At 38.7% G+C, this 13,119-nt stretch overlaps 2 protein-coding genes across 2 annotated transcripts; both read left to right on the forward strand.

The window, feature by feature from the left end:
* The first annotated feature begins 6,467 nt into the window (after nt 1-6,467).
* Nucleotides 6,468-9,023, forward strand: LOC109861137. Its single transcript, XM_020440650.1, has one exon. The coding sequence runs from the start codon at nt 6,468-6,470 to the stop codon at nt 9,021-9,023; it is 2,556 nt and encodes an 851-aa protein (XP_020296239.1).
* A 238-nt stretch (nt 9,024-9,261) lies between these two features.
* Nucleotides 9,262-11,805, forward strand: LOC109861138. Its single transcript, XM_020440651.1, has one exon. It carries the CDS (start codon nt 9,262-9,264, stop codon nt 11,803-11,805), a length of 2,544 nt encoding a protein of 847 aa, XP_020296240.1.
* The last annotated feature ends 1,314 nt before the right edge of the window (nt 11,806-13,119 follow it).

The raw sequence follows: 13,119 nt of genomic DNA on the forward strand, positions 1-13,119 counted from the left end.
AAACCGTTACACTATATATATTAAAGCTGCGGTTCAAATAAATAATGATCCAAATGGTGACGTCATCAACTATTCGTAATCCGGATGCTCCTAAATACAATAAAACCTCGTTTATCCGAACTTTTTTTCAAAGGACTTGAGGCCCCAATCTTTATTATACGAACTATTAGTTTGTATAATAAAGATTGAGGGACGAATTATCGGTTCGTATATACATTGGATCTCGGTTATTCGTTCTATCTTATCCCTCAATCGGTTCGGATAAACGAGGTCCTACTGTATCCGAATTTAGAATAGTATGAAGAACAATATTTGGATATTTTTATACTCCGAATAAAACAAATAGAACAATTCGATAAATAAAAATCGCATTGTGCAGTCACATATATAACTTCCGATATTTCTCTTTCATTTGTAAAACTTACATTCCAATCAAATAAATATATGTATATCTGGTTATGAAGAGTCGTTCGCAGAATGTTGTGTGGAAATTATGCGTGTATATATATATGTATATATACGTGTTCACGTGTAAATTTTTACACGTGAGCTTTTTGAATTGAAATTTCAATTCCTTAAATCATATAGGATACTAGGTTTGCATCACATATATGAAGGACCCCGAATACCCCCCTAACTAATTTTAAAATATTGCGAAAAATATACACATATATACACAAAATATATACATGTGAACACGTATATATACATATATATATATTCACGCATATTTTCCGCACAATATCCTGCGAACGGCTCTTCATGACTAGATATACATATATTTATTTGTTTAGAAACATTGAGAGCCCGAGATGATTCTCGATTACTTAATAATTGTTACATTACAATCGTGTGTATATTTTTTACTTAGGTAATTGTTTAGTTGAATGCCTATTTTTACTTTTGTTATTTAAACAAAACATTTTATTTCATCACTAAAATGAAGAAAAAACTCGACAAAATAATGTACTTTCTCTCATTTAAAGAAAAACGTAAAATTCAAAAAATCTTTGTAATTATGTAGAACGCGTCCCTATATCTCGATAATTGTTTAAATATATTATAGAAAACGAGATTTAAAACAACTTTTTGCTTTATATATAAGCCTCCGTTTAGACTTAGTTTTTGAGATATCCGCCAAAACCAGTTGCTACTTTTGCACTGAATTTTACCTATACGTGTTTCGTGGCAATTGGTTTTTAGACATTGTGTACATTTTACAAGTAAATATTTTGTTTGTATTACTATTTTGTTTGTACACACTATTGTACACTTGTAAACAGGTAGAGCTTTGCCTCTTCCCTTGCATTCTTTCTCGAAAAAAAGATAATTAATTTAACCCAATCTGTACTATTACAATATCATCAATGTCATGATGCATAATGTATGTTATTATCACATAATTAGAGATTGGATTGAGGTAGATTTTTTGGAAAGAGAGTGCAAAAAGAGCAAAGCTCCCTCTGCCTACACGTATACAGTAATGTGTAATGCAAAAAAAGTATTTACTTCAGAAATATACACAATGTTTAAAAATGAAGTTTTATTATAAAATTGTTTTTAAACATAACTGTTTAATAAACAATTTTTTTGGTGCACCCTTGATTGATTCCTTATTTCGGTATAAAATAAAGCGGTTTTTGAAAACACTTGATTAAAAGAACAAAATTAGAAAAAGGCACTATACTGAATACTTATTCCTAATTATTGTATTTGATCAATATTTATAAATATGTATATAAATATATATATGTGTGTGTGTGTGTGTGTATGTGTAAGTAAGTAAGAATCAAGTTTATGTACATGTGTGTATATTTGCACATATGTGTTGTGACGTGGTCATCGCGTCGCTCCTCCCTCACCACAAAAAGCTCTAAGGATCGCGGGAGTTCGGGGGTGCGAGCCGTCTAGAAAGCGCCAAGATCCTCCAGGGCTTGCTTGCGTGCGTTAGATTTAGTTGCTTATTTGTATTATTTTTTTTGTATGCTCTTGGCGCCTCACCACACCAAGAACACACTACTGGAGGAGATATCAGGAGCCGTCGATTGTGGATAAAGGCGAGAGAAAACGAGAGACAAGGGTGTGCGTGGAGTCGCGGCTAGGCACCCGCACGACGACCAGAGGGGTGAGTCTCCGGGAATAAGCGGCGAGAGAAATGACAGCGAGAAGGACAGCGAACCTTGGCGCTGGGAAACCGAGGAAGCGAGGCGAACACCCGACGATGGAGACAGCTTTGACTTTCTGTTCACATCGGAAAAACCTGCTGCACACCTCCGCTGCTAACTTGCACCTACTACCCTGCTGCGCTACTGCATGCTGCATCTCTATTACATTTGCGGAATTCAGCGCTTGGAAATCTTCGCTGCTTACATTTTCGCTAGTGAGGGCCCGGTACTCGTTTTGAATTTCGCGGCCGCGAGTTCTGCCACCGAGCGCGAGCATCGCGTCGCATGTGGCGCCCCTCGCAACCTGATTGGTCGCCGCGATCTACCCTACGCGATCCTAGCGCGCTCAAACGCATCGACCTCGAATCGATCTCGATCCTCGCTCTCTTGGTCGCAGCTTCTCGAACAGGACGGACGCACTAACGGCACTCCCGACGATCGATTGTTGAACTGAGAACTTGGAGATTGTGCTGAATGGAAAAGGACGACGACGTACGGTGAGGTGTCCTCGTCAATTTGTGAGCCACGAATCCGCGTTACTCGAGTCTCGTGTCGAGGCTAGTCGCTGAATTTCGCGTTTAGGTGCCGGCAAGGACATAACCTTCGCCATAGTTTAGAGTTTTCGGCAGCGGTTAGAATCGGATTTCACGGGGCTTCGTGGTATTAATTCGTAGACCTAAGTGCGTGTCGCGTAACTACTCTATTGAGTAGTACAAGCCCTGGAGTACCAGTAAAGCGCCAAGCAGCAAATTTTGTTCTTTCGTTGTGTTTCGCGTGTACTAGTGTTTGTCTAGTGTATCGTTTCGCGACCGCCATACTCTGTACCGAGTATCGTACCGATCATCGTATCGAATACCGTATCGAGTATCGTTTTCTGAAATTAACGCTATCGTAACGTGTCGCATCCTGCATACTAATTGCTGCTGATTGATCACCTGCGGCTGTAGTAACTTTTCACGCTACTCTATCGTACCGCTATTACATTCTCTACGGCATTTTGGTGTGGATTTCCCGAGTGATCTGCCAAGAGTGAGGGGTGAGCGATTTGGAAGAGCTATAATAAGAGAATTTCGTACCGTTATCGTATCGAATCAAAGAGATCTATCGTACCGTACTAGAGGATCTCTCGGATCGAGGAGCGCCTAGCTCTCGTTCCGGGGAACAAGCTCTTCCGACTTCGTGAGCGCTTTGCTCAGGTGTGCTCATTGGCACGTGCATGCTGCGTTATATTTGATTGCTTAAGTACACTGTGACCGGGGACGGGAATCCGGCGAGAGCTTTGCGCCGTGTATGGCGTAAGCCTGACCAGCCCCTGCAAAATTAAGTAAGTCCCGCGGAGTAGATATTACGCCTGGCGGCCCCTCTAGTGGTAAGCGCACGAGTTGGCTAGATTAATCGATTCCACCGCTTTCAGCTTCAGGAAAGCTTTGATTAACACGCTTGTTTCTGTGTCTATTATACCGCCTAGTAACGTATAGCGTATGTAAAGTAAGCTGGACTACGTAGCGTCCTCGACATCCCGAGTCGATATCAGAAATTGGGTCTGCGATAGATCCCGCTTCGGCGTAACGTGTCTTGTTAATTGTCTTTGTACTTTATTATTTTCTTTTACTTAATTGGCTTTTGTAATCACTCACCGCTGCGACCAAGCGATCTCGCCGTATCCTATCGGTGAACTTTATTTTGTATTTTTTTTTGTTATTTTNGCCAAGTCGTCTCATATTACGCGGTGTTATAATAAATTGCTTATTTCTTTATCTCTATCTGCAGTGTGGTTGATTGCGATCCTAATCCGAGATTCGTCGGGACAGCCCTGTTTATTTATCGTCAGACCCACTCCTTCTCCGTTCCAAATAGAGCTAGTCGGCCCATCGTGTCGAGCGACGCACATTTTGACGCGTTTACGCGTCTGGCGCCCAAAATTCCAACCAAGAATCCGTCGACTCGGCGCAGTGGTGTGCTCAGTTTACACCCTTTTCTCTTCTGCCGATCTAGACGTTTCTTATCTCGCGGACTTCCGTCCGTGTTTCGATTTCGGACTTTTGTTTCGGGCGGGACGACGCGGGAATTTCGTAAGACCAGAGAAAAACCTCACAGTGTATAATATACAGGATGTATAAAAAGTACTGATACAGCAAAAAGTGTGAAAAACGACATTTTACGAAAAAGTGTTTTACATAAAAGTTGTAGGGTTTTAAAGGATTTATTTACTAATCTTATCAATTTAACCTTGAATGACATCACCAAGGTCAAGGTTGAATGTTTTTAGAGAACATTCTAGTTTTTATTGCATATTCTTGTAGACCTTCTTCAGACCTTTTCAAAGCACTATAATATTATTCACTTTAAATAAGCCGTTTTGATGTTATCAAACTTTTTATGATAAGATATCTAGCCCACAAAAGCAAAATCGGAAGATGATCCAGCCAACCAAGGCAAAATCAAAAGATGAGTAAAGGACGCTTGTGCACACATCAGGTGAAAAGCAATTTATCTTTTTAGCACTTTGCGGCTCATCTTACTTCGCAGGCTACTGCTCTTAAAATGAAAAAAGTGGCATCGACCAAGAATAGAACCCAAGACTTTGCTTTCGTGAATCCAAGCGTAGTAGTGTCTAACGTCTTAATCCGCGTGCTATTGTCATTGTTGTTTTTGATATTCTTTTGTTTCTTCTTATAGTGCTACATATTACCATGTATCAAAGCAATCGATTTTTCTTTAGAAGTTTTTTTGCTTTTCAGTCGTTGTGTTCTTTTTATTTTGTTTTTCTTTTTTGTATTTTTTATTTCTCTTTGTACATTCTTTTTACCTATCTCTAGTCTTTCTTTGATAATTTGTTTTTCATTATGCAACATCTTTCAGAACGCGAACGCATCTCACTTTTGATGATGAGAGGTTGATGCACAAAGATCTATAAAGTCACAAGAGATCTGTTTAATGCCACTTTTCGAAATAAAGGTAATGCAATTTTGACAACCGTTAAAAAAATAATACATCGTTTTGAAGAAAGAGGTACCGTCAAAGATCGTCTAAAACCTGGAAGACTTGGAACGTTAGCAACAAATCCTGAAAAGTCGTTAGATGTTGTGCAATCTTTTATCAAAGATCCTTATATTTTGATTTGCAAAGTAACTCAAGAACATCAGATAAATGATGTTTTCCGGGCGACGGCCCGGAAAGCCGGAGATTCCAGGTTCGACTCCTGGCTGAGGAGTTTTTTTTCGCAATATTTTAAATTTAGTTAAAGGGGTATACGGGGTCCTTCATATATATGTGATGCAAATCCAGCATCCTACATGGAGGAAAAAATTATTTTGTAAAAATATAATGCATATATATATATGCATATATATTAGCACATTCTCTGCATAACATCTTGCAAAATGGCCCAAACTAACCCGATTTGAATTTAATTCATTCGTTATTCTTATAGACTTTAGAGGCCCAAAGAATATTATTTCTACTTTATTGATTTGAAATTTACGCTGGTGGGAGACGGCGTTAATATCAGATTTACATTTTGATAGATGTGCTGAGTATTGCGAGACAAGCTCCAAGTGCCTTGGTGGCCTAACAGAGAAGGCGACGGCCCGGAAAGCCGGAGATTCCAGGTTCGACTCCTGGCTGAGGAGTTTTTTTTGCAATATTTTAAATTTAGTTAAGGGGGTATACGGGGTCTGTTTGAAGAACTGTAAAGAAAGAAACTGAAGTTGTTTTATATCGCTCGTGCTAACGAGAATGCGCAAATTTTGTTAAGAAAGCCGGATTTCTGTTTTGTTCGGTTACTAAGAAGATTATTGACATAACAACCGACTTGAGAGAGAAAAAAGTTCCTTTAACACATTATTTTGTGTTATTTGTTAGTGTTCCTTTAATTCTTCTGTTCCATAAAAAAATAAAGCTGGACTAATCTTACACCGAGTGAGACGTGTTTAACGCACGGTTTCATATAATCAATTAGAGACGTGTCAAGCACGGTAACTATCCAAGCTTTGTTTCTCAATAAGACGTGCAAGGTTACTTCCTCTCAACTATAATCATTTGACTTGCACGGACCACTTTTTCCTTTATTACAAAATTTTAACAAAATCGCTCTTTATAATCTCATTTACAGTTAAGTACATTTTTCCATCTTCCATTCTTAAAAGTTGTATCTCCATTTATTTTTTTTTAACAAAATAAAATTGTTGAACTTCATCCGCACAATTTCTCTCGTTTTAATTTCAAACATTATGTTTGGTCCTTCGAGCCGGATCTGGCGAAAAACCGCTTATACCAAAGGCTGAACGATGAGACGTGACTATGTTGAGCGTAGACTCAATCTACAACTTTCTCAAAGTTATGAGATGTCCAGCACTTGAAAACCTCTCGAATACTGGAACGATTACTCGGCACCGTGTGGAAATTCGTCTGCACGCTGTAAACGAACAATGGGAAGAATTTTATGCGAATCATAAGGCCATTACTTTAGCATTGTCAATGCTCAAGTATAATGATTTTGATCAGGTAAGACAACATCCTTATCTCTCTCAAAACATCTACTCAAGCACAAGAGAGTGCTATTTGGAAACTGCCGCAAAAATGACTTCACTCCTAGAAGATTTTTCAAACGTATTAAATAGACCATCACCACAACCATCAGAATCTCAACCGCCAACATTCACTGCGTTGCGTCATGGACCGCGATTACCACGAATTGATTTACCAAAATTCAATGGATCATTGTCTGATTGGTTACCCTTTAGGGATTTATTTTCTTCTATAGTCCTTTCTAATGCTACCAATTCTCCTGTAGAAAAATTACAATACCTCAAGACTAGTCTTATTGGTTCTTCTTCTCATTTATTGAAGAATACCGCTCTTACAGCAGACAATTTTCAGAAAGCTTGGGATTCTCTCACAGCATTTTATGAAAACGATCGTTTATTAGTCCATTCAGCATTACAATCTCTCTTCTCAATGAAAAGAATGACAAAGGAATCAGTTGCGGAAATAGAACAACTTTACACTTCCATTATGCAAATTTACCGCACTTTTGAAACTTTACAACGTCCAATTGATACCTGGGATGACATACTCGTGTTCATGATGGTACAAAGATTAGACACAGAGTCTGTGAAAGCATGGGAACATCACCTTGGATCATCTAAGAAGCTACCAACTTGGGATCAATTTCGAGAATTCTTAATGACTCGAATGTTAACTCTACAAGCCTTTGAGAAATCTCAAATAAAACCTTCCTCTCAGCTTCGTAATCAATCAGCAAGGTCGCATTCAGTAAGTTCAAAATCCACGGGAGAGAAGCCTGATAAAACTTGCTTACTTTGTGAAGAAGAACATTACATCGCTTATTGCCCCAAGTATCAACAAAAAACTATAAAACAGCGTTTAGATCTTGTTTCTGCAAAAGGACTTTGCTTTAACTGTCTCGGACATCACAGAGCAACAAATTGTCAATCAACGAGGCGATGCATCAAATGTGGAAAACGCCATCACACGACCTTACATAAAACATCAACACAAGAAAAGACGAAAACTACATCCGACGTGCGACCTCAAACATCGTCTTCTATCGAGCTTGCAGCAAACACTCCACCAACCGCTAAAGAATCAACTAAAGTCGTTCATCATATTCAACCTGAGAGTTTTGAATCTAATCCAAGCGTGCTGTTAGCCACCGCCAAAGTCAAAGTTGTTAACCATCATGGAGAAATTATTTCAGCGCGGGTTCTTTTAGATCAAGGTTCTGAAGTATCTTTAGTGACTGAAAAACTAGTTCAACAACTGCATCTCTGTCGAAAAGCTTCTCACCTTTGTTTGATAGGAGTTGGAAGACAATCTTCTGGGAAAACAAAAGGAATCGTGACACTTTCATTAAGACCTCATTTTGACACGAATACAGAAGTTTTCATTACTGCCTACATCTTTCCTAAGTTAACTTCAGCACTTCCAGCAGCATCACTAGCCTCTTCAACGTGGCCTCATCTTCGTAACTTACCATTAGCAGATCCTGAGTTCATGAAACCAGGAAATATTGACATTATCATTGGTGCTGAAATGTATGGTCAATTGTTGGAGGGATCTATTAGAAAGGGACCATCAGACGCTCCAATAGCACAACTCACTAAATTTGGATGGATAATTTCTGGACCTACTAATGCTATTTCCGCCAATCGAAAATCTCAAAATTATCACTGCACAATTGATTACGATCTTTATGAGTTAATAAAACGTTTCTGGCATCAAGAAGAAATTTGCCCTGCTCAAATCACCAAATTATCTTCTGCTGAACAAAACTGTGAAAAACATTTTGCTTTGTCTCATTCTCGCGATTCTACTGGGAGATACATAGTGCGAATACCTTTCAAACTGCCGCCTGAGCAATTAGGCGATTCCAAGCCCTCCGCGTTAAAAATGCTAAATCATCTCCAAAGGAAATTTCAAAAGGATCCGATGTATTATAAAGCTTATTCCTCCTTTTTATCAGAATATGAAAATCTTCAACACATGAGCAAGGTTCCTGTTGACGAATCCAAGCCGGAACAAATTTTTTATTTACCTCATCACGGCGTCATTCGAGAAAGTAGTACCACGACTAAGTTGCGAGTCGTCTTTAATGGATCTTGTTCTGTAATTAACGGATTAACATTGAATGAAGTTCTTCATACCGGTCCCAAGCTTCAAACTGATATTTTCGATGTTCTAATCCGATTTCGGCAGTTCCAGTACGCCTATTCATGTGACGTAGAAAAAATGTACAGACAAATCCAAGTTCATCCTGACGATCAAAAATTTCAACGAATTTTGTGGAAAGAAAATCAGAAACTTATTTCATTTCAACAATTAATAAAGACTTAAGGCTCGTGATTCATTCATTGGTTTTATTTCATTTCAACTCACAACAGTAACGTATGGTCTTGCGTGTGCGCCATATTTAGCGCTCAAAACTTTCCTTCAATTAATTAAAGATGAAAGCCACAATTTTCCTTTAGCGGTCGAGACAATCTCGACGTCTCGGTACGTTGATGATGTTTATGGAGGAGCTGACACCATCCAAAAAGCACGAGAACAAGCTTTCCAAGTCTATCAGCTCTGCATGGCGGGCGGTTTCCCTTTAAGAAAATGGACGAGTAATAACCCATCAGTTCTTGACTGCATTGAAATGCAGTTTCGCAGTCCCGTTAACTCCGTATCCATTAATGACAATATTGTTTATGCACTAGGCGTCACATGGAACACTACGTCAGATAATTTCCAATTCAAGTTAAACAAACCTCCATCCATTAATACATCAAAACGTATCGTACTATCACAAATTGCGCAAATATTTGATCCGCTAGGCCTTCTATCTCCGATCATTATCAAAGCAAAAGTCTTCTTACAGGAATTGTGGGCAATTAAGTTATCTTGGGATGAAATCTTACCTAACTCTCAACTCTTGAATTGGCAACAAATCCTTCAATCTATGGCCGGAGTTGATGTTATCAAAATCCCAAGATGGATAGGCTCAAACACAACAAATCCAATCGAGATTCACGGATTCTGCGACGCATCTCAATCAGCTATGGCCGCTGTCGTTTACGTAAAAACTCTTCACCCGACTAGAGAAGCAAACACTTCCATTCTTTGTTCAAAAACCAAAGTCGTGCCTTTAAAACGAATGACAATCCCTCGACTCGAGCTATCAGCGGCCATCATGCTTACAAAATTAATTCATCATGTTCAACAAGTTTTGAACTTGTCTAATTCTTTATGTTATCTTTGGACGGATTCTTCAATCGTTCACACTTGGTTGAGCAAACATCCTTCTCATTGGAAAGATTTTGTTCACAATCGAGTGTGCTTTATACAAGAAACATTGCCTCAAGCTATCTGGCGACACGTATCTGGAAAAGACAACCCTGCTGATTGTGCCACCAGAGGTCTATCAGCTTCGCAATTGCGAGATTTTCACTTATGGTGGACAGGACCTGTATGGTTATCAAAAAAATCATCAGAATGGCCAAATTGCTTTCCGACCTTTGATATAGTACAACATCATCTGGAAGAGCGATCCTCTTCAAATGTTACAAGTCTACAAACATCAAAATATCAAGAACATATTTGGAATCTTATCTTGCGTTATTCGTCCTTCAGTCAATTACTCCGAATAACTGTCTTATGCAAAAGAGTTATCCTACGCTTGAAACGAGTCCCAAAGACTTCCTTCAAATATGCCATTAACCCTGATGAAATCTTAGAAGCTCAGAAATTCTGGATTCAAAGAACCCAACAAAATTATTTTGCAAGAGAAATCAAGTTGCTCTTAACCAAGGCGGATCTACCTAAGTCAAATCCTCTCAATTGTCTATGTCCAATCATCAACGAACAAGGTTTATTACGCGTTAGGGGTCGGCTAGAAAATTCAACCCTCGAACAAACAGCTAAGCACCCTTATATAATTCCAAGACAATCTGCTTTGAGCACCTTGATCATCCAGGACGCACACAAACGAACTTTACACGGCTCAACTCAAGACACGCTTTCTTTTATCCGAAACACATACTGGATATTAGGAGGCAGAGCACCAGTACGATCCTATATTCTCAAATGCGTCAAGTGCGCTCGTTATCGCCGAACTCAAGCTCAACAAATCATGGGGCAATTACCCGCTTCTCGAGTTAATCCGTCTCGTGCTTTTTTACATAGCGGAGTAGATTATGCCGGTCCTTACAACCTTAAGTCCTGGAAAGGTAAAAATGCTCGTTCTTTCAAGGTTTGGATCGCTCTGTTCGTATGTCTTAGTACATCAGCTATTCATCTCGAGATCGTCACCGATTATACTACTGATGCATTCGTCGCCGCCTATAAGCGTTTCACTGCTCGGAGAGGGATTTGTGCTTCCCTCACAAGTGACTGCGGTACTAATTTTAAGGGAGCAGAACAGCAGCTAAAACATCTTTTTTCAGAAACCTCTTCTGAACTTCAACGACTAGCTTCTATAATCGCTAATGACGGTACTAAATGGATCTTCAATCCACCATCAGCTCCTCATTTCGGAGGAAAATGGGAAGTTGGCGTGAAATGTTTGAAATATCACTTAAAACGTACCACAGGAACCTTGAATCTTACTTACGAAGAAATGACTACCCTTTTAACAAAAATAGAAGCCATTCTTAATTCCAGACCTTTATGTCCTCTTACAGATGATCCCAACGATTTAGACGTCCTAACACCTGGCCATTTCCTTATCGGTCAACCATTAACGCTTGTACCAGAACCAAACCTAATACCTATCAAAACTTCAAGATTATCCCGTTGGCAACGAATAAGTCAAATGTTACAAAATTTTTGGTCAAAGTGGTCAAGAGCTTACTTACAACGCTTTCAAGCAATCTACAAATGGAAACACCGATCTACACCCATACGAATCGGAACCTTAGTTCTAATTGTAGATGAGAGATACCCTCCCTCCAAATGGCCTTTAGGTCGCGTAATAGAAACTTATCCCGGTCCTGACAACGAAATCAGAGTTGCTTCTATCAGAACTGCTACATCCATTATTAAACGACCTATCGTCAAGCTATGCCCTCTACCAGTCGAAGCACACGAAGAAGAAAATTCGTCGCTTGCGTCAACGAAGGCGGGCGGTAATGTTTGAAGAACTGTAAAGAAAGAAACTGAAGTTGTTTTATATCGCTCGTGCTAACGAGAATGCGCAAATTTCGTTAAGAAAGCCGGATTTCTGTTTTGTTCGGTTAACTAAGAAGATTATTGACATAACAACCGACTTGAGAAAGAAAAAAGTTTCTTTAACACATTATTTTGTGTTATTTGTTAGTGTTCCTTTAATTCTTCTGTTCCATAAAAAAATAAAGCTGGACTAATCTTCCAACGAGTGAGACGTGTTTAACGCACGGTTTCATATAATCAATTAGAGACGTGTCAAGCACGGTAACTATCCAAGCTTTGTTTCTCAATAAGACGTGCAAGGTTACTTCCTCTCAACTATAATCATTTGACTTGCACGGACCACTTTTTCCTTTATTACAAAATTTTAACAAAATCGCTCTTTATAATCTCATTTACAGTTAAGTACATTTTTCCATCTTCCATTCTTAAAAGTTGTATCTCCATTTATTTTTTTTAACAAAATAAAATTGTTGAACTTCATCCGCACGATTTCTCTCGTTTTAATTTCAAACAGGGTCCTTCATATATATGTGATGCAAATCCAGCATCCTACATGGAGGAAAAAATTATTTCGTAAAAATATAATGCATATATATATGCATATATATTAGCACATTCTCTGCATAACATCTTGCAAAATGGCCCAAACTAACCCGATTTGAATTTAATTCATTCGTTATTCTTATAGACTTTAGAGGGCCAAAGAATATTATTTCTACTTTATTGATTTGAAATTTACGCTGGTGGGAGACGGCGTTATTATCAGATTTACATTTTGATAGATGTGCTGAGTATTGCGAGACAAGCTCCAAGTGCCTCGGTGGCCTAACAGGGAAGGCGACGGCCCGGAAAGCCGGAGATTCCAGGTTCGACTCCTGGCTGAGGAGTTTTTTTCGCAATATTTTAAATTTAGTTAAGGGGGTATACGGGGTCCTTCATATATATGTGATGCAAATCCAGCATCCTACATGGAGGAAAAAATTATTTCGTAAAAATATAATGCATATATAAATGCATATATATTAGCACATTCTCTGCATAACATCTTGCAAAATGGCCTAAACTAACTCGATTTGAATTTAATTTATTCAAAATTCTATGTTTGTTAATAAAATATTGAAGCAAAACAAATTTCATCCTTTGAAGTTCGTCTGGTACTTAAGTTAAATAAAGATGACGTTGATAGACGCGTTGAATTCTGTGAGATCATGATGGCAATAATAGATACAGACCCTGATTTCTTGTTTAGAAGTCTTGTTTAGATGTTTTTTCCGATGAGGCA

Source organism: Pseudomyrmex gracilis, unplaced genomic scaffold (genome assembly GCF_002006095.1).
Source record: "Pseudomyrmex gracilis isolate BER0280 unplaced genomic scaffold, ASM200609v1 scaffold_597, whole genome shotgun sequence".
NCBI classification, from domain to species: domain Eukaryota; kingdom Metazoa; phylum Arthropoda; class Insecta; order Hymenoptera; family Formicidae; genus Pseudomyrmex; species Pseudomyrmex gracilis.